Source organism: Gymnoscopelus microlampas, assembly GCF_963454915.1.
Source record: "Gymnoscopelus microlampas genome assembly, chromosome: 14".
Lineage (NCBI taxonomy): Eukaryota > Metazoa > Chordata > Actinopteri > Myctophiformes > Myctophidae > Gymnoscopelus > Gymnoscopelus microlampas.
This window is the reverse complement of record NC_139951.1, coordinates 35,055,195-35,076,593: the sequence shown is the minus strand read 5'-3', so window position 1 is coordinate 35,076,593 and position 21,399 is coordinate 35,055,195. Positions and strand designations below refer to the sequence as shown.

The window sequence follows — 21,399 nt, the reverse complement described above, 5'->3', positions numbered from 1 at the left end:
CTCTGTCTCTCACCGTCCCAGCCTAAGCAGCAGCAATAACTCTCCCAGAGACTCTGGGAGAGTTACGGGATGAATGGGGAGTTCTGCTCAGCTAAGGGTCCGAATGCTCTTCAGTAGGTCTGGTTTGAGAAGATCAGGGCTCTCCACGCCGGGGGCAGCTGCAGTGTCGGGCCGCACGGCTGGATCCCAAGAAAACGTCAGCAGAGCTGCAGGGACCAAGTTACATTCAGCAAGGGCTACTTCTTTTTTTTTTTAAACTTTGTTTATTGGATTTTTCTGCAGCAGTATTCAGCATTAAAAAAACATAAGGTACAGAAAAGCTTTTTAAAGCAGCCAATAAAATACAACATTGCAATAGACACATTCAATTATCACCCCAAACATGAAGACATAAATTAAAAACAAAATATATATCCATATTAAAAAAAAATATATATATATATATAAACAAACAGACCAAACAAGACAAAAACAAAGACAAACAAAACCAGAACAAAAACACCAGTCAAGCAATACATATCTATGTCACGTTTAAAATCCGCTCTACAGCACCGCCCCCCTGCCACAGCAAACCCAGCATATCAGTGATCCTGCAAGGGCTACTTCTTCAGACTCTTGTAGCTTGTGAGCTGCAGGAGCAATGAGCTCAAAGGGCTGCCAACCGTTCACCAGGGACTCCCGTACAAAGCTAAACAGTGCCGGCATCCGGTCCCAGGCGTAAAAAGTTCCTTGCAGCAGATTTCCATCAGGTAGTCGGATTCTCAGCATGGTGTAATTGTGTTTGCTTCTCTCTCTCTCTGCCCCTGCTTCTCTCTCATCGCCTTGGTACGCATCATGGTGATCTTATCCACCAGCTCACTCCTCTGCTGCTGCTCCCTCCTGAGTTCCTCTGTGGTCAGGTTGTAGAACTCCGGAGGCAGCTCGAAGCGTGCAGCGTTGGGGGAGGGTCTGAAGGCCTGAGGCCGCCTGTCCAGCTGGGCTCTGACCGGCTCCCCTCTCTGGAGGCGATCCATCCTCTCCAACATGAGCTCCAGGGCAGCTGGAGTCTGCTCTGGTAACACCAGGAGCTCCTCGTCCTCCTCTTGTCCCTCCACAGGGATCATAGAGCTCTGAAAGCCCAAGGCCTGCAAAAACTCTCTACTGCCCTCAACACAGTGCACCTTCTCCTGGAACACCTTGTTCCTGATTCTAATGTTCATGTACTTCTCTTCTGTAGGGTTCTTGGACACATTTTTAACGTACTTGTTTATGAAGTGCACAGCAGCCTTCGTTTTGTCTCTGTCTTTGTTGAAGGTGTGTATCATCATAATAGAAGCCTCCACCGCATCCTGCTTGCATCTCTTCGAAATGGCCTCTTTGAGGCGTATTTCTCTGTCACTTTTAGTTAAAGTTGCTCCAGTAAGTGGACAGGTAAAGGTCAGTGGACAGGTAGAATACAGAGAGAGATGAGCAAAGTCCTTCACTGGTACTTGGGATCTCCCTGCAGCTGCAGCCTTTTCGGCTGCCGCTGCTGTAGCCTCTGCCTCTAGCAAGGTCGACGGGTTGGGAGAACCAATCGGGGACCTAAACTGGCTTAACGGCTCAAACGTGACGTGACACTCCGCCAATCTGTGAAGACGACGGTTTGGGTTGGCCAATCAGGGAAGCCAATGCATAACAATCTCCTCGTATTTCTTCTTCTTTCTCAGACCTGCCCCCTGCCCCTGCTTCTCTCTCATCGCCTTGGTACGCATCATGGTGATCTTATCCACCAGCTCACTCCTCTGCTGCTGCTCCCTCCTGAGTTCCATCAGTGGGTGCATAGCGAGGATCTGGACTTTCACTGCTCTGCCCCACCTGGGGTTCTGCGCTGCCATCGGAAAGTTTCTTCCCAGCTCCTGTAAATGTGGGTCTGATGATGTCTTTATTACCCCGCACTTCTCTCCTCTCTATCTCGGAGACTCAGTATCTCAAACCCTTCTTGCGTCGCAGTCTCCGGCGACCGGGGGTACACCGACATTTGTACCATCGCTTGGTACAGCTGCGTACCGGGCCACGGTACAGGTGGACACCGATCCCCCCGTAAATTTCTATCTCCTCTAGAGAGGAGAGACACTTGTTCGGATACACACTCTCCCTTCTCTCCTTTATCTCTTCCAGTTTCACCGACCTACTTCCTTTCTGCCGCTTCCCCATTTCACTTAGTAATAGTTGATAATACAAAATCACAGATGAACACTGATGTTACTAGATCCTACATCCCTTTAATACTTACATTTGCCTGATGTCACACAGAACACAAATCATTGCCTCTAACAACGCCGATTTGCACAGGCACCATTGCAGTCCAAACCGCTGCCCCAAACAAAAACAATACTTCCAGTGTATGTTTCAGCTTGATAGCAAGTGAAGTGGGAAAGATGAATTAAGGAACTTTTGACAACCACAGCAATCAGGATAGAGGCGGAGCAATGTGTCTGGAGAACCAATCAGGGACCTAAACTGGCTTAATGGCTCAAACGTGACGTGACACTCCGCCAATCTGTGAAGACGACGGTTTGGGTTGGCCAATCAGGGAAGCCAATGCATAACAATCTCCTCGTATTTCTTCTTCTTTCTCAGACCTGTGGGCCGACAGATACAGATATCTGTGATTTCTTGGTTCTCTGAAACCGTTGGTCCTTCCAAACAGCAAGTGCTGGCTCCGTCTCTCACCGTCCCAGCCTAAGCAGCAGCAATAACTCTCCCAGAGACTCTGGGAGAGTTAGGACACAGGACGGATAGGACACTTACACAGACAGGACGGATAGGACACTTACACAGACAGGACAGATAGGACACTTACACAGACAGGACGGATAGGACACTTATACAGACAGGACGGATAGGACACTTATACAGACAGGACGGATAGGACACTTATACAGACAGTGTGTCATGTTACTATGACACTAAAGCGGAAGTGCGTCCGAGATGCACACGCTTCAGAGCCAGAGGAGGCGTCTACCTTTATATGTCTACGCGCCAAACGGCCAGTCCGCCGCTGGCTGGCTGATGCAACACTATCCCTGGTTATGACATATACCACAAGATGTATGGTAATTTCGTGATGCTACCATATCTTTGTCCTGCAGCAGACCCCATTTGAATAATGTCTCTCTGATCCGCCCCCACCCCTAGGTGTGGCCCGAGGCCGGCCCAGCTGGCTGCTCCCTCCCTGGGCAGCGTGTGTAATTTACTCCCTGGTGGCTGTGCTGCTGGGGCTCTGCCTGACCGTGGTAGGCCTCTATGGCCGACTCTTCTCCAGAGCGGTGGTTCTGATGTGGCTCATATCAGCCCTATCTGCCTTCCTCACCTCTGCTCTCCTGCTGGAGCCACTCAAGGTTAGCTCAGACACCCAGTCCCTGCCATTAACCCATTAAGACATGAGGCCGATTCTACAAATGGCTTCTGAATCAGTAGTTCTCACTCTTTCAAGATTTTTCAAAAATAGCAGATATACAAGCTTGCAGCGCGGCACAAAGTGACGCGCTGTGAGCTTGTATATCTGCTATTTTTGAATGGCCAATGGAAAAATCTAAAATGACACAGATTTGCCGGTTTTAATGGGTTAACAATGACTTGTTGATTTATAATGGCTCACTGCTTTTCCTTGGAGTAGATATCCTTCCAATTCATGTGCCTGTAGGTTATTTTAGATTAGTTAAAGCTAAAATAAGTACCTCTTCTGAATGGAAGAGTTGGGAGACCACCTCCAACCACTAAATATGATGTTGTATTAACTTACTCTACTACAGTATACAGATTAGTTAAAATAATGTTTTATTAATTAAAATAAGTCAAATAGCTTTAACTATTTAGACCTGAGGCCGATTCTAAAAGCACCTTGTAAATCGTGACCTAAGTTTTCTGAAAAACTTCAAATATTTATTAAAAAATTAAAAAAACATGATGTTGCTATATACTGTACATAGCAACAACAACCCCAAAAGGGGTTCCTGGATTGAAAGGTATAGTAACGTAGGGGTTCCCGGTCTAAATGGGTTAACCATGGAGAGCAGTTCAACTATTTTCAGTAGCAGTTCTCTAACGACAATGTCCTTCAAATGACGACTGGTCTACTGTTTGGAGATACTCTGTTTATTTTCCTATTTGCTTCAGTAAATGTCTATACTACCTATGAGTATGTAAAAGAACAAAAACGAATAAACAAAACGTAAAAAAAAGCCAAAATTCTTCTTCCATCTGTCCATCCATTCTCCTTTGGTCAGGTTTTTGTGCAAGCTTTGTTCTCCACGCTGTTGTGGCGGCCTGTGGATCAGGAGGTGGAGGACCTGCTGGCCCAGCAGGAGACAACAGTGAGAAGAACAGCTCAGGAGGCGCAGGGAGGGACGGTGCATCCACCGTGTGGTTACGGGCTGCTGCAGGCCAAGCAGGAAGCCCGCAAGGTCCGAGCACTGAGGTCCCTCATGAAGGTATATGAACCAGAGGCGTATTCACCGTAGAGTGTGTGCTCTAACCCTTGACCCTTGAGTGTGTGCTCTAACCCTTGACAGTTGACGCGCAGATTGGATCGATCTAGTAACCTTCCGATGAATGTTGTCAGTCATAAAAGGAGTATCCCGGCCCGTCTGTTTAAATTTCTCTCTCTCTCTCTCTCTCTGTCTCTCTCTGTCTCTATCTCATTCCTGTACTGTTCCGTTGTGTAGCACTGTGTGTCCCAGCTGTGTTTCCTCCTGCTGATGTTGATGATGAACTACCAGGGCATCGTGGAGGATCGGCAGGGCAGACTGCTGCACTCTGCTCTCAGACGCTCCCTTCACACGGCACCCAGTGGCACCCCCAACCTCACCTGTCTCAACAGGTACTCCCTTCACAAGTCACCCAGTGGCACCCCCAACCTCACCTGTCTCAACAGGTACTCCCTTCACAAGTCACCCAGTGGCACCCCCAACCTCACCTGTCTCAACAGGTACTCCCTTCACACAGCACCCAGTGGCAACCCCAACCTCACCTGTCTCAACAGGTTCCCACTTAATGTTTTTTGTGGAAAATGTCCATTGTTTTCATGGACCAGAGGATCTCAAAACCAATCCTGAGTTAACAAGGTTTTCATTCAAGAGCATGGCATTTATCAAAGGGAATACACGTGGGCTGGTTGTTGGTCTGAATGTAGAAATGCTTGTCTACATGCATGGACACACGTACGCACGCACGCACGCATGCACACACACACGCACACTTTGATCTCTGATCAATAAAAGTCAGTTGGATTTCAGTAAAATCCAATTGAGGACAACACACACCAACACACACACACACACACACACACACACACACACACACACACACACACACACACACACACACACACACACACACACACACACACACACACACACTCACACGAACACGAACACGCATACTGTACCTCCACATGCTCTGTCTGATGTTAATGTTTGCTCTTGCAGCTGGTCAGATGCATGGCAGTGGATGGGCCAGACCTTGGTGCCACACCTCCACCAGAACTCCACGTTCCATCTTTCAGGTGTGCCAAGACTCCAGTACACATCCTCTTTCATTGAAGGTCCACAGACAGTTTTTCTGGGAAACAGCAGTGAGATGACTCATCACGTCTTGGCTGGGCTGAACATAACAGGCAGGACCAAAACACGGTGAGTGGATTCACTACACTGTATAAATACTACTATACAGATCGCCAGGCTATCTGTATTCAATGGCACTAGGTGTCACATGGACGGACCACATCAGAAATGTGGTCCTCTATGACGGGGACCTGCCACGGGTCACAGGGCACTGCGTCAGGCACCCGGAACTAGTGGTAAGCAAACTAACACTATGTGAGCCAAGCCAACCCAGGGCAAAGCCAGGGAAAAGCAAGAAGCGCACCACCTACTTAGATGCACTAACACTGTAGAGCTCAAGATCCTGATGTTAGATAGGAGAGTGCGGAGGGCAGCGATTCAGGAGTCCCGAGTTGGTGTTGGCTAGACCACACTTTCGCATCGCAAAGTAATATCATTATTCATTCAGTTCTACTCCAGCAACTTCTCATTATTGAAAAGCATTGAAAAATTATCGCCTATTAAGCTCTTTCAGAGATAGAAACACAGTGCATTCTTCAAGCTCTCCATTAAAACGTCCTTCATCAGTAAGCTAATGCTGCAGAGACAATTTGCCCAGTCACAAACGTAGTTTGTGTCGTTCCTTTTAGGTTGAAGACTCTATCCGTTGACTTCACACACTACCACAGGGTGTCCACTCTGTTTGTGTGTATGTCTGTACGACTGGAGAGGGCTCAGACACATGCAGTCATTTCCTCTTCCCTTTCTATCCGTCCGCTCCTCATCCCTCCATCTTCCTCGGGACCAACCCTTCAGAGCGCACTTGCGGTAACAATTTCAGATATTGTTTTAAACGTTTGAATGTTATGACATTAACATTAACCACTTAAGCTTTGTTTTATACTTCGGCTATTTGAAAATAGCCGATCTACAGGCTCACAACGTCAAATGTTGTGAGCCTGCAGATTGCCTGGAAAATGTTGACTATAATGACTTATGCCGAAAATAAGGACCTAGAAATTGGACTAATGTAGTTAAGTGCATTTTGTATTCTATGTAACTTGCCTTGTTCTTACAGGTTCTCCTCCTTCTCTCGGCTCTGGTTTTCTGTTTTGGGGAGCTGCGGGCCATGGCTTCTGAGCGTGCCCAGTATGCCTGTCAAGGCTGGCACTGGTTCCAGCTCCTCTTGGCATTGCTGTCCCTGGTAACAGCCTCACTGGAGCTCTGCTTCCTGTCCCAGGCCTCTTCCTGTGTCCTCCAGGTAAAACTGTGAAATAGGTTCAAATGCATCAATCGACCATATTGACCGCAGGCTCCCAGTTACATTTTAGAAGTTGCTGCTGTGGGGCGATAACTGGTATGTCCAAAGGAAACGTAAAAAAGAACATGTGTGTTCAATAGATCCAATGTAGTTATCATTTAGTCACAAAACACAAAAAGTTGAAAAATGGAGATACAAGGTTTCTGCCAGAAAGAGCTCCTCAGATACGTCTGCCTTGGTTATTCCATAAACTCACCTCATCACCTGGGATGGTCGAGCTTTTGCAGTCCGGTTATCTATGGATCTGAAATGCCCTAACTGAGTATCCACAAGGCTAGCAAAGTCAGTGTCATCTTTTAAATCACTTCCTAAACTACGAAAAGGCCTTGACATAAAAGTTTGTCAAGACCTTTTCATAGTTTTCATTGCCTATTGTATCTGTGATTATTTCCTTGTATACTTTTTCCTGTTTGTCGTCATTTGTTTTTATTTATGTTTATTTTTACCCTTGATTTTTACTCTGCGTTTGTTGTTTTCTCCTTAAATTAATATGGCTGTATTTTACCTTGCAGTCATGAAGCACTTCGTAACGCGGTTTTGAAAAGCATTTTATAAATAAAGTTTTGCCCTTACTCCATGCCTCTGAGAATAAAGTTGGAGCAAAATGGCCACTTTATTTCACCTCCACTTGCTATTATGTTCTATTTAACCACAAAAAAACAATCATTTGACAGCCATTGTTAACATACAGTTACTGTCCTGTATCTGTACAGGTTCGGTCCCATCCGGAGAGCTTTGTTGACTTTCACAGCGCCTCTCGTCTGGCCGTGACGTCGTCTCAGTTGGCAGCCGTGATCCTTGCCCTGCTTATATTAAAGGTAGAGTCATCAGTCACTCAACGGTGGAAGTACATCCAGGGAACGCATCTGTGTCATTTTAGATTTCTTTGGCTATTCAAAAATAGCAGATCTGCAAGCTCATAGCACTCATAGTGATTTCTCAAAAGATAGCGGTGCCGTGCTATGAGCTTGTATATCTGCTATTTTTAGAATAGCCAAAGTATAAGATAATGGTTAAAGTGGTTAAAATCTAAAATGACAGATGCTTTCCCGGTCTTAATGGGTTAAGTAATCGGAGAACGTCTTCCACCACTGCTCAGTCTAGTGTTGCTCCATTCCAACCAGTGACCAGTGAGTAGTGCGGTTCTGGTTCTGTTGTTGTTGTGTTGCAGCTGCTGGGGACCCTGAGGTTCGTGCGGAGGTGGGTGGTGATAGGCACCGTGCTACAGAGAGCCTGGCGGGAGCTGTGGGGCGTCATCATCCTACTGCTGTTAATGCTGCTGCTCTGTTCGCACTGCGGAACCATGGTATGACAAAACTAACAGAGTCGGATACACCCGGATAGAACAGGGGTCTTCAACAGGGGGTCCGGGACCCCTAGGGGGTCCTTAGCGTTACTACAGGGGGCCCGCCAAATCTTTGTGTGATGGGGAACATTAGCTGAAATAGCAGATCTACAAGCTCTCAACGCCTCGCGCTGCGAGCTGTTGTGAGACTAAATGTTGAGTGTTTAAAAGGTCTGAAAATACACATTAGCATGAATCCAACATATTAATAGAAAAGATAATGTGTGTCAAACAATTCTATAAAGCTATCTATGAAATATATGAAAAGGTTTATGTGGCGGGGGTCCCTGCTTCATCTCTTTCTCAGCTAAGGGGTCCGCGGACTGAACAACTTTGAAGATTGAACATGAGCCCTTGCTCATTGGCCAATTAAACATCACTTTGACAAATATCAAAAGATAGCACATCTACATATATTACATACGTGATGCATTGTGAGCTATTTTTGAACCTTTTAAAGTTTTTCGGATTTATGTATTGAATTTCTTTGAATGTTGTTACAGATTTGTGGTATTTTTTGGGGGGGAAATGTTTGCTTATAATGACATGCTCAAAATAAGGACGCCGAGTTGAAAGTGGTTAAATACCTCTGACTTATTTGCTTGCCTGTTCTGTTGCGCTATCAGCTCTTCTCTGGTTCAGTGGATGGTTTCAGTACAGTACCCCAGGCAGGGGTGTCGGTGCTGTCTCTCCTGCGTGGTAGAGTGGTTCTACGGGGACTGTGCAGGGCCCACCCAGTCCTGGGACCCCTCTACGGTCTACTGCTGATGGGTGGAGGGCTCTGGCTGATGATCAGACTCTGTGGAGCTATTCTCTTTCGTGCATACAGGTAAATATGCCTGTGTATTTCAGGACTGGTGTTCAGCCTTGTCCTAATATCCTTGTGGGAGGCACCCTTTCTGCACCACTCTTGTTCTAAGACCCCACTGGTGATATGCAAATATAGAGTTACATGCTCTACATGTTTGTCACAGTCATTTAAGCACTGCTGTAAAGTCCTAATCATGATCAATTCACAAAGCTGTCCATTTATTTGTGATGGGATTCCTGGTTCCATCTTCCTTTGCTAAACCCCAAACAAGCACATTTTCATATTATTTTAAAATAAGAGATTATTCTTTACCACATATACCCAGTTTATTTGCCCTGGGTAAGGGGGTTATCAAAAGGACATAGAAGATGATGAGCTTGCCCTGATTGGACAGCTGCCATATCTTCCCTAGGGATAAAGCAGCAGTTGACCAATCTGCACAGGCTGAAGTTCCACCCTGTTGCTGTGCCAGCTGGCACCGCAAGCGAGGTTGGCTGCTTATTTCGAAGTGGAAGAAATTCAGAAACCAAGCACACACAGTTGTTGCAGCGGACGATGTGGTACAATTCACACTGGAGTTTATCCAGGTGCAAAGGAGCTAAAGCGGAACGCTACAAAATGGCTGCATAATTGTCGGGAAATAATAACCAATTAACCAATTCACCAGTGTCGTTCTTCGATGACAGTAATGTTAATCTTCAGTTCTTGAAGTTTCAGTGTGGTTCCCAACCTTTTATCCAAGTAAGAAGGGGGTCCTTACATCTGACAAAGCTGTGTCTGTGCTGGATCATCACATCTCAACTGAGCCAAGGCTACTGCTGTTGCCGCTAATGGCCTGATGTTCTCACTGCATCTGCACACATTATACTTTTACTACACTACAATTATTTGAAAACTTTATTTACTAGTTACTTTGTAGATTGTGATTATTATTACAACACATACATTAACCACTTCAGCCCTATATTGTGAGCTTGTAGATCTGCTATTTTCATACATACATATCCAAACGTGGGAGAATGGGACATTTTGCATAATGAGTTCTTATACTTTTGGTACTTTTAAGTACATTTTGATACCAAAGAGGTGGTTCTAAACTGGTTTCATCTTGGGGCCTGAATTTCAAGGTGACTTCAATATACAGTAGTTGTCTTTGTTTGTGACCATGTCAGTACCAAATGATTGATTGGAATTGATTGGTGTGTCCCTTAGGGCTGTGCAGGCGGACATTTACCGGCCAGCCATGGAACCTCAGGACTACGAGATGGTGGAGTTCTTCATGAAGAGACTCAAGCTGTGGATGGGACTTACCAAGGCTAAAGAGGTAGGCGTTAACTCTCTGGCGTCTGGCATTTTGTTTTTAACCCAATTAGACCCGAGGCCGATTCTAAATCCAAAACACTTTTCTGAAAAACGTATGTTGCTATATAGCTAAATCTAAAATGACACAGATGCTTTCCAGGATTTAATGGGTTAAAATACAAAATTACTATCTTTTTTCGTCAGAGCTGGTATGGTCGACTTTAAAGCATTAAGCACTTAAGCCCTATACCTGTATACTTCGTTCACCGGGGTCCCCCAGGAGTCTATATTTGGTCCCCTCCATTTCTTCCCTCTGCACCAAATCTCTTCGCTGAAAATAGCCAAGCTCACAACCCGTAGCGACATGTTGTGAGCTTATACAGTAGATCGGCTGTTTTGGCAGATGTGCTTATTTTGTGACTGGGTGGGGGGCGACTAGAGTAATGTCTATTTGAAACCGCTCTCCTTTTCTCTTTCTAGTTCAGGCATAGGGTGAAGTTTGAAGGCATGGAGGCGTCCTCTTCCAGGTCCTCTCGGGAGTCACAACTCTGCACCACCACGTCGAGTCTCACCTCCTCCCGTTCGCCCTCCCTCTCCTCCCCCTGCCTCTCTTATTCCCCCCGCCCGGCGTCCTCTGCCCTCTCCGTAACGTCCGAGGACTCGTCTGCATCCGACTCTGCGTTCGACGTGCAGCCCTACCTCGACCGCCTGCTCCCCTGTGTCAGCGGGCTGCTGTCGCGCTTCGACCGCGTCAACCAGATAACTGAGGACCTCTACGGTCTAGAGTTGAAACTAGAGGAGGTTCAAAGCAGGAGGAGGAGGAGGATTAGATGGGATGGCGTCCAGGGGAAAAGTGGAGGGAGAGGGGGAAAAGCAGAGATGACACAGGAAATGGACAGAGGACAAGGGGTATTTAGAGAAACAGGAGAGAGGAAGGTGGGTGAGCTCTACCCCGGACCACGCATCTCCCTCCCATCCTCGATTTTATTCAATCCCACCAGCCTTAACTCCTTACCCCCTGCTGCCGTAAGCCTCTTCCCCCGCATGAGAAGCTCCTACTCTGAATCCACATGTCTCCAGCCTCAATCGTCCAAAGTTACCTACCACTCTGAGGATGACAAGCCTGCACCCGTAAGCTTTGGCCCAGGCATGTGTCCTGCCGGAGCCCCTGGATTGGAGAGGTTCCCCAGAAGAAGAGCTTGGCACTCTGGAAGCTCTCATTCGGCCGACGTGGCTCAGAGGGGCACTCAGGGCCCAGGCAGAGTTGTTGGTTGTGGAGATGGAGACATCGAGGCCATGATCAATGCCAGGCCCAGGAGTGAAGAGGGGGGAAGGAGACTCATCGGTGAGGGGGTCCCTGTGAAGAGGAGTGCCTGGACGTCTGAGGGTCCAGAGACCGATTAAGACTGGGATAAAGGGACAGTCAATGAATATAAACTGTAGAGCTTTAACAGTCGTTGAACACACTTAAAACACTTTTCTTGCACAATAACTTGCGTCATAATTTTGATATGTATTGTTTCTATTTTCTATTACAACATGCTAATAAACTAAACAAATGCTATTGAAACATAGCTCAAGAGAAATGTTTAATTGCTTGTGTTCTCATGCTAATATTGCACACTTAAGTAATGATTGCATATCTTTCTGCAGATGTATATCAGCAAATCAGCAACGCAAGCAGCGTCTTGGTCGCTATTTACAGAGAAAAGGGGGAGATTGTTATAATTCGAGGAGAGGGTGCAGCACCGGTCGGTTCTGCGACAGTCTGAGGTCATTCAGTAAAGCGTCTGACATCAGAGAACCCCTCCTGGAACTCCATATATACAGTATGGAGATAACAGAAACGTCCAGGACTGACATCATAGTCCCAGATTTGGGCATAACTGACATAGCCCTCTCCATACATGGATATGCCTGACCCTACCTGACATCAGCAGAGAATCCCATGATCAATGGAGAGGTTATCAGATTAGCTGGCGCGATCCGCATGCAACCCTGAGTGTGTGTGTGTGTGTGTGTGTGTGTGTGTGTGTTTGTGTGTGTTTGTGTGTGGCCTTATGGAAAGTTGGGTTGGTTTGACCCCAAGTTCATCTTTATCCACTGCCCTTAATTAATAAGGAAAATGTGTGTGTGTGTGTGTGTGTGTGTGTGTGTGTGTGTGTGTGTGTGTGTGTGTGTGTGTGTGTGTGTGTGTGTGTGTGTGTGTGTGTGTGTGTGCGCGCGCGCGTGTGCGTGTGTGTGTGCGTGCGTGCGTGCGTGAGAGAGAGAGACATACAAAGATATATTTGTATGTATTTATTTATATTTGCATGGAAGTGAATGGATGTACAGTACATGCCGGTATAGAGTTTAGAGAGTTTTCCTAATACCTGATTATTCAAGTGGTAACTTGTTATTGGTTATCTGTGTTATTAATGTTGAAAAGCAGTTTACAGTCATCAGGTCAGTTCACTGTAACATTCAAATTTTCTTCCAACATTCATGTGGATAAATAACAATAAATTAATATATATTTTACTGCTGTGCAGTGATTGTCTCTTCAAAGAGCTAAAGCTAGTACAGTCTCTACAGAAAGACATTCCAAAAGTGAGGTCCTCTTTGTCTTTGAATTTCCTTTTTGTGTTTGAACCTAAGGAGCTTGACCACCACGGTTCTGGGCCGTCCTTCAGCGTCGAACCCTCCGGTCCTATGGCTCCGCTCGAGTTCGACGCAAGAGTGATCCAGCTGCAGTAAGTAAGTGGTTGGCTATTGGGAAATGTTTGTTAACCAAATGAACCCTAGCGTCCCTATTATGGGCATGCCGTAATATTTTTTATAGGTTGCCATGGTTACCCAATGTTTTAGTCCAGATGCCGTGTGGAACTCATATATGGTCATGGCTGACGCAGTTTCCATTTAGAGCCTACTCTCAGTTAAAAATATACTTTTGATAGCGAGGCAAACATCCGTCAGAATGTACCGGTATTTCGATAAACTACACACCCACAGCTATCGTGGATGATAAACTCATCAAAGGCCTCAAGAACAGAGAGTCGTGGGTCCGGGGTGGACAGGAGGAACGGCGATAACACACAGCACGATGGCTCACAGGCTGCTTGTCCGTAGAGTTTGGACCTTCAGAGTGAAAGATGTCCGCTGTCTCCCAGTCCTGTCCTCTACCTACTCAACGATGTCCTTCTCCACGTTGCTGCAGTCGGCTGCACCCCGTCTCAACTTCCTGTCTCCATCACGCTCGCTACCTTGCTCCCTCCCCCACACTTTCCATCGTGAGGTCTCCTTCAACATCCAAGACCATGAGGATTTCACAGATAGGGTCATCAACAGTGATCTACCTGTGTTAATCGACTTTCACGCCCAGTGGTGTGGTCCCTGTAAGATCCTTGGGCCGAGGTTAGAGAAGGCTGTTGCAAAACAGAAAGGCCGCATCGCCATGGCAAAGGTTGACATAGACGATCACACAGACTTGGCTATCGAATATGGGGTGTCTGCAGTTCCCACAGTAATCGCCATGCGAGGAGGTGGCGTCATCGACCGGTTTGTTGGGCTTAAAGGAGAAATCCGGTCATTTTAAGTGTTATGTTTGATGTGTGTCAAATCACTTACCAACGTATAAATGAAAATCGCGTAAATCCACAGAGCCCCCTATCGACCCCCACCGTTGTCATTGTAGGAGGATATAGAATAGCCCAAATTCGCCTATTTTAACCAATGCAAAGTCTGTTTTTTTGCTTCTAGTACTCATTGTTGAGTCCCATGATAATGTAACAGGCGCTAAAACTCCCGACAAGCTAACGGCTAATAACAGAACGAGCTAATGCTGGTTGCTGGTTTCTCTCCCGACCTGGCAACCTGGGGCTGCCATTCAGAGAGATAAGCAGCCCCAGCGTTAGCTCGTTTGTTATTAGCCGTTAGCTTGTCGGGAGTTTTAGCGCCTGTTACATTATCATGGGACTCAACAATGAGTACTAGAAGCAAAAAAACAGACTTTGCATTGGTTAAAATAGGCGAATTTGGGCTATTCTATATCCTCCTACAATGACAACGGTGGGGGTCGATAGGGGGCTCTGTGGATTTACGCGATTTTCATTTATACGTTGGTAAGTGATTTGACACACATCAAACATAACACTTAAAATGACCGGATTTCTCCTTTAAAGATGATGACCAGCTGGACTCGTTTGTGAGCAATCTCATTGGACAATGAATATTTCAGACCTCCATTTTGACCCCAAGTCTGGCCTGCTGCACCAAACCTACCAAACAAACAGCCAACCAAAATAAACCGGCCCTGTCACAATCCCTGCAGATGCACAACCCTCTCACTCATCCCTGAACTCACTACTTTCTGATCTGTACCGTTCCTCTTTCATACTGACCTTTCTATCTCTCCTCTCTATTTGTCTGTAGTCTAGCGATGGGTGTGTCCCTTTGTGGGATTCCATTCCCCTTTTTGTTCAGGTGTTGCTTTCACCTGGCAACATTTTGATCCCTTCCATCATCTGTAATGTAATGGCTCCACACTTGCGAGAGTGGCTGAGTAAGTGAGTTACAGTTTGCTATGATTATTTAGGGTGGACAACAACACAGCTGTACTGTACTTTATATGATGTAATATGAGGGATATATGATTAGTATGGAGTTATTGGTGTTCTTTGGCATACAACGTTTATATTGTTATTAGCTTTATTTTTCAACTTAGCAACACACTCAGCTAAGTTATAGCGCCAGGTTAGATAACATTTGTATCATATGACATGTATAGCAATGGTATTCCTTGATTAATTCAGTCATTAGGCTTGTAGTCGTGCACAGTACATTTAACCTTGATCCGTGAAATGTTTGTTAAAAAAGGTTTACAAAAACTATTAGCATATAGCCTATATTAGATTTGACTACTGGGAGGATTGGCTGGTCACGGCCATGTCACTCTGACTCAGACATAACCATGATCAAACCTCATACGCCCATATATAGGCATTCATGGAGATCCGGTTATCCAGAGCCACAGATCCGACAGCTATGCCCATATATGGTCATGTGCATATATGGGGCCGACGCTGACCGACTTAAAACTCGGCGCGCACATCGGCAAGGACTCGAGGGAGTGCGGTGCCCACCACTGAGTCGTTCAGATACGCGGTTGTCAAGAACCGCTAATCCCACTGGCATGTCCATATATGGGCATATATGGACATATATGGATATGCGGTTGTCCAGAACCACCGATCCAACCAATATACAGGGTATGGGCATATGCTAATGACATCAGGTATCTCCTTATATGGGCATAAAAGGGACACAGATAGACGGTTAACGGGTACTCTGACAAAGCCCCCGACACTACTGTATATGAGAGACATATTGGTCAGATAGGTGGTGCGACGTAGGTGTGAGGGCCGCGTGGCATTTATGCTGCTTTGTGATCTGACCATGGAACAAGAAATAAGAATTCAAAAAAATATTTAGCAAACGAAAAATAAAGGGATATGTACTCACAACCCATAAAAACCTGATGAAGGTCTAACAGACCGAAACGTTGTTTTTCCCATTAAAACGTTTGAAGACAGTGTGCAGGAGTTTTTTCTTTCACTCACGACCCATAAGAATGGGTCCACGACCCACAAATGGGTCCTAACCCAGTGGCGTCTCTCTATTATGTAACTCTGGTGTGACCCTATGATCTGGAAGTGAAATTATGTTTGTTATCAAGTCTACTTCACATTTACAAGAAAACAGTCTGTACTCAGAGTGCTCACTGATAATAATTGTGGAATTGTATTTATTGAAGGTGATAAGATTATTAACCAAACGAAAATGATATTTTCCAGTCTGATATAAGAATAAACAACTGATTGTGCATCAGTGTGTGCTGCATTTTTTTTTTACAGTATTTATACAACTTGATATGAGTTAAAGTCACTTTGAGTGCAACTCAAAATACACCTTAAAATAACCAGAATAAGAAAATGATTAAAGGAGTAGTTCACCCAAAAAAAAATCTTATTTTCTATCAATTACACACCTCATGAAGCATTGAATTCATGGCGATTTTTTGTTTTTTATTGCATTCCTAAGCCAATAATTTGATAACCAGCGGTCACAGAGAGTCTCCTTTATGTCTCCTACCGGATACATTAACATCTTTAATATTACCATCAAATTATTGGCTCAGGAATGTGACAAAAACAAAAAAATCTCCATGAATTCAATGCTTCATGGGGTGTGTAATTGATAGAAAATAAGTCATTGTTTGGGTAAACTACTCCTTTAATCATTAATCTAATCAAAATTCATGTATCATAAGATCAAAAAAAGCGTATTATGCCTATTGCCCATTGTTTTTACAATGATAATTTGATCCCTTTAAAATTACACAATTGAACAAAACATAGTAACATGTAACATGTATTCTTCTATGCGATATGTATATTATATATACCCAAAAGTCATTACATGTTCACAAAATTAAAAAGCCACAAAGGAAAGGTCGTGTACACAGTACACACATGTTTATGCCTCTGTTCTATTCCACAAATTAACTAATTTAACGGTTATACATGTTTGTTTCGCATTGGTTCTGATGTCTCCTGTTTGAAAAAATCTTTGTATAGTCTGGCGCAGCCCGGATACATCTTATTTCTTTACTTTTACACTAACTGTTAATTTTTATAGGCCACTAAACCTTTACATTTCAGATCATATGTGTGTGTGAATAATTTGTTGAATGGTTCATGATAGTCAGCTATATCACTGCTGTGTATACATATAGCATCTAATATATATATATATATATATATATATATATATATATATATATATATATATATATATATATATATATAGTGGAGGTGTACAGCTGGACATTTCTCCAATCTCTGCCCTCTTCGACCTTTACAAACATTTGGTTTCCTTTTTTTAATCAGATGATTGACTTTGTCTTGAGGTCATCTATTACTTATCACTTAAATTGGAAATGGTGTGTGTGCACTTTATCTGGGTGATAAGAACGGAAAGGTATAATGTCACTCCACTCTTATAAAAGAGGACGCAGGCCTGTCTCTGGTTACTCAGCGTTCGAGTGTCCAGAGGTAAGCCTGGGTCCATTCAAGGATTTTTCAATGCATACTGGCATATAGCTGTTTATCAAACTGACATTCATTTGATGTTCAGATTGACTGAAATCTGCTTTTTACCACACAGTTGATACAACAGTGAAAATGAAGTGGGCCATTATTGTGTGTGCCATGGTGGCACTGTCTGAGTGCCTTGTCCAGTAAGTCACTCTTTCTGACTGTTTACCCTTTTTATATAAAATGTTTCTATATATTTGCATAACTTTATGTACATATAATGGTAAAAGTGATATATACATAATTTGTGAGTATGTCTTTAACATAATATCTAATCAATCTTTTACAAATATATCTAAATTATTTTGTTAGAAAGTTATGTTACATATGACGGATGGGAATTACTGTACGAGCCAAGAAATCATTATCACTGGTCAATAAGTGTGGGTCCGCAAATTCTAAAGGAGAGGACTGAATTGAAATGGTCTCTCATACAGGATCCAGCTGGAGAAAGGTAAGACGGCCAGGGAGGTCCTGGAGGAGCAGGGTTTGTGGGAGGAGTACAGGCTGAAGTATCCTTACAACCCCACCATGAAGTTTGACCAGAGCTTTGCTGCCAACGAGCCCATGACCAACGATGCTAACGTGAGTAACTTTTGGTGATTAAAAAAATATATTTTTAAAGCCAACATTTGTAAAATATCTTGTTCTAAAGACCCCCAGAAGCAAATATTTGAGTTACAAATGTCTGCTTAAAAATATATATATATTCAAAGATTTGCACACATTTTCACGATTTTTGAATAGCCAAAGAAATATAAAATGACGATGCGTCCCCAGATTGAATGGGTTAATGTCTATAGTTAGACTGTCAAGAACCTATGACAATTTTCTGTCCAAGACGATAGTTTTCTTAATCTGCTATGGGCTAGACTGCCTTTGTTGTATGTATAGCCGACATGATTGCATGAAGCTGGTTAAAGTAAGTATCTCTGATGTGCCCTTCTTCTTCTCCAGCTGGCTTACTATGGAGTCATCTCAATTGGAACTCCACCCCAGTCCTTCAAAGTCATCTTTGACACTGGCTCCTCCAACCTGTGGATACCCTCTGTCTACTGCAACAGTGCTGCCTGCAGTATGTGCTATGTCTATCTCGCACGCACGCACGCACGCACACACACACACACACACACACACACACACACACACACACACACACACACACACACACACACACACACACACACACACACACACACACACACACACACACACACACACACACACACACACACACACACACACACACACCTAAGATCCACAATGTCAACACTCATCATTTACCCTTTTTTGCCTCCGTTTCCAGATAACCACGATAAGTTTAACCCTAGTGCTAGTAGCACCTACAGACGCAATGGCCAGCCACTCGACATCCACTACGGAACGGGCAGCATGACTGGCATCCTGGGTTATGACACTGTGACGGTGAGGAATAAAAGTACTGGGAAGTGAGATGAATGGTGCTGTCTGTCTCTCTTTACACTATATGTAGGGATTTGATGAATTATTTTGCGACATTCAAACTGAAACCTAATGATTCTTCCATTTTGAAATTTAAATGTCTGGACATTCAAACTATGTGAAAAGACGGTACCTTAGTTATAATTTGTCATAAACATTAAATTTCTCATAAACACTAATATGTTATAAACATTTTGAAAATTGGTGCTTGACCATGCTGGTCCTACATTTCCCATACTCGAGGCTCTGATGTCAGGAGTGGAAGAAGTCCAACCTGGCAAACTCACCCAAGCTCTGTATAAACAAATCCAGGGACATTTGTGAATGTTAGACATTTACAATGTACATTTATAGGCCAATATTGTACCAAGTACTGTCAATGCATTATGTACAACCAGCTACTTACTCCACTTGCGAGTCATTACTGTTCAATTACATTCTACCTTTTCAGAATTTTAAGTCATTTCCATGCAATTATATGAAAAAAGGAATTGATATTGTTGTCACAGATAAGGACTAGTATGTAATAAATATCCGAAGTTGTCCCTAATCTGTTGCCCTACCTTTAAAATCTTCTCAGTTGTCCTGCAGATGTCTACTTGAAACACACTGTCTTTGTGGCCTGTTTTTCAGGTGGGAGGCCTCCCCGTGCGTAATCAGATCTTTGGGTCAGATCTTTGGGTTGAGTCAGACGGAGGCTCCCTTCATGCAGCATATGCGCGCTGATGGCATCCTGGGTCTGGCCTACCCTCGCCTGTCTGCGTCCGGCGCCACGCCCGTCTTTGACAACATGATGAACGAGGGTCTGGTCAACCAGGATCTGTTCTCCGTCTACCTGTCTGGGTAAGAGGACAGTGAGAGCCCCTTTTGTTGCAGACAAGATGGATAATTTCTGGAAAGTACAAGACATGTTGAGAAGTAACATACGAGTAATATATGATTGAGGGAATGAGGTGGGTGTTATCATAACTCTCTCTCTCTCTGTGTTTCTGTAGTAACTCTCAGTCTGGCAGTGTGGTGACCTTTGGTGGTGTTGACCCCAACCATTACTATGGACAGATTACCTGGATCCCCCTCTCCCGTGACCTCTACTGGCAGATCACTGTGGACAGGTAAACGCACATCATGTATCGGTACATACACCATTAAGAAGCAAGGTGTATTATTATTATTATTATGCAGCCGAAAACTTAAGACGCATGTTCAACTTGATGCCTTTCTAGTGTTACTGTCAATGGCCAGGTTGTGGCCTGCAATGGCGGTTGCCAAGCTATTGTGGACACTGGAACCTCCCTGATCGCTGGTCCCCAGAACGACATCTCCAACATCAACCGCATGGTGGGAGCTAGCAGCCAGAATGGGGATGTAAGTAGCAACGTGGAATCCTTGGGGTGAATGAACAGGCACAGTTCTATGACTTTATTTGACAGAAGCACACTATATTATGGTGTGGCTCTGTATAGCGCGCTAGATGCCGGGCCTTTTGTGTTATCCTTTTAGCATCGTTTTTTTTCTTCCTGTACTGCCGTACTGTTTTGAAACTGCTAATAAAGTGTTCAATCAATTTTTTCTTTAATTTTACAATGGACACATACTGACAACTGCCGTCAGAGATGACTGACATCACAGGCTGCATTGCCACATGAAGTCTGATATCCACAACATTAGAGCCATGTTATTCCCATGTGGATCCTGAGATTCGATTTTAATACTATAATATGATATATTACAGCTTATGCAAAAGTAAACAGATGCTGATTTATTTCTCTCTTTTCAGTCTGTTGTCAACTGTAACAACATCTCTCAAATGCCTGATATCACCTTCCACATCCATGGACAGGAATTTACCCTGCCCGCCTCTGCCTATGTCCGCCAGGTATTGGCGTGTGTGTGTGTGTGTGTGTGTGTGTGTGTGTGTGTGTGTGTGTGTGTGTGTGTGTGTGTGTGTGTGTGTGTGTGTGTGTGTGTGTGTGTGTGTGTGTGTGTGTGTGTGTGTGTGTGTGTGTGTGTGTGTGTGTGTGTGTGTGTGTGTGTTCTCGGATGTACAAGTGTGCATCTGGCTGTACATACAGACAGTATATTCACACTCTCTCTACTCTAATTTCCTCCTGCAGTCTCGTTACTATGGCTGCCGTACTGGCATGCAAGGAGGAGGCAGCAGCCTGTGGATCCTGGGTGATGTCTTCATCAGACAGTACTACTCCATCTTCAACAGGGCCCAGAACATGGTTGGCCTGGCCAGGGCTAGATAATCCACTCAGATCACCTGGATGATTGATTCAAGAGCCATGTAACAACATAATGTGCAATACTATTTCTGAAGGTAGCAATGTGATTAAAATGCAACACCTGAAGAGATACAAACCTGTCCCTGTTTTAGCAGATCAAACGTCTTTTTAAATAATAAATTGACTAGAAGCAACTGATTTGATGCTTTTGTGTTTGTTTATATCAATACAGAC

At 44.4% G+C, this 21,399-nt stretch overlaps 3 protein-coding genes and 1 pseudogene across 4 annotated transcripts in view; 3 read left to right on the top strand and 1 right to left on the bottom strand.

The window, feature by feature from the left end:
* Window positions 1-11,747, top strand: part of pkd1b (polycystic kidney disease 1b) — a gene marked incomplete at both ends in the record, with an annotated part of 42,846 nt that extends 31,099 nt beyond the window's left edge. The window contains 11 exons of the mRNA XM_084078309.1: window positions 3,160-3,362; window positions 4,251-4,454; window positions 4,689-4,951; window positions 5,451-5,654; window positions 6,215-6,392; window positions 6,643-6,825; window positions 7,599-7,703; window positions 8,057-8,191; window positions 8,857-9,059; window positions 10,254-10,365; window positions 10,824-11,747. Of these exons, the coding sequence (XP_083934435.1) occupies window positions 3,160-3,362; window positions 4,251-4,454; window positions 4,689-4,951; window positions 5,451-5,654; window positions 6,215-6,392; window positions 6,643-6,825; window positions 7,599-7,703; window positions 8,057-8,191; window positions 8,857-9,059; window positions 10,254-10,365; window positions 10,824-11,747 (2,714 nt within the window). The remainder of the gene's footprint in view (window positions 1-3,159; window positions 3,363-4,250; window positions 4,455-4,688; window positions 4,952-5,450; window positions 5,655-6,214; window positions 6,393-6,642; window positions 6,826-7,598; window positions 7,704-8,056; window positions 8,192-8,856; window positions 9,060-10,253; window positions 10,366-10,823) is intronic.
* Window positions 88-1,856, bottom strand: LOC311059564 (UBX domain-containing protein 6-like; annotated as a pseudogene). The gene is made up of 3 exons: window positions 1,691-1,856; window positions 567-1,525; window positions 88-236 (listed from the first exon to the last, which is right to left on the bottom strand). The product of its transcript is annotated as a UBX domain-containing protein 6-like (transcript).
* Window positions 11,748-13,413: 1,666 nt separating the features above from the next.
* On the top strand, window positions 13,414-13,917 carry LOC311060176 (thioredoxin, mitochondrial-like; the record flags this gene model as incomplete). Its single annotated transcript, XM_084078308.1, has 1 exon — window positions 13,414-13,917. Exon 1 carries the CDS (start codon window positions 13,426-13,428, stop codon window positions 13,915-13,917), a length of 492 nt encoding a protein of 163 aa, XP_083934434.1. The 5' UTR covers window positions 13,414-13,425.
* A 3,646-nt stretch (window positions 13,918-17,563) lies between these two features.
* On the top strand, window positions 17,564-21,189 carry LOC311060573 (pepsin A-like; the record flags this gene model as incomplete). Its single annotated transcript, XM_084078808.1, is given in 10 exon segments — window positions 17,564-17,619; window positions 17,914-18,061; window positions 18,434-18,551; window positions 18,783-18,901; window positions 19,571-19,606; window positions 19,608-19,780; window positions 19,933-20,049; window positions 20,161-20,302; window positions 20,715-20,813; window positions 21,052-21,189. Coding segments are annotated over 10 exon segments (1,146 nt in total).
* Window positions 21,190-21,399: the final 210 nt, after the last annotated feature.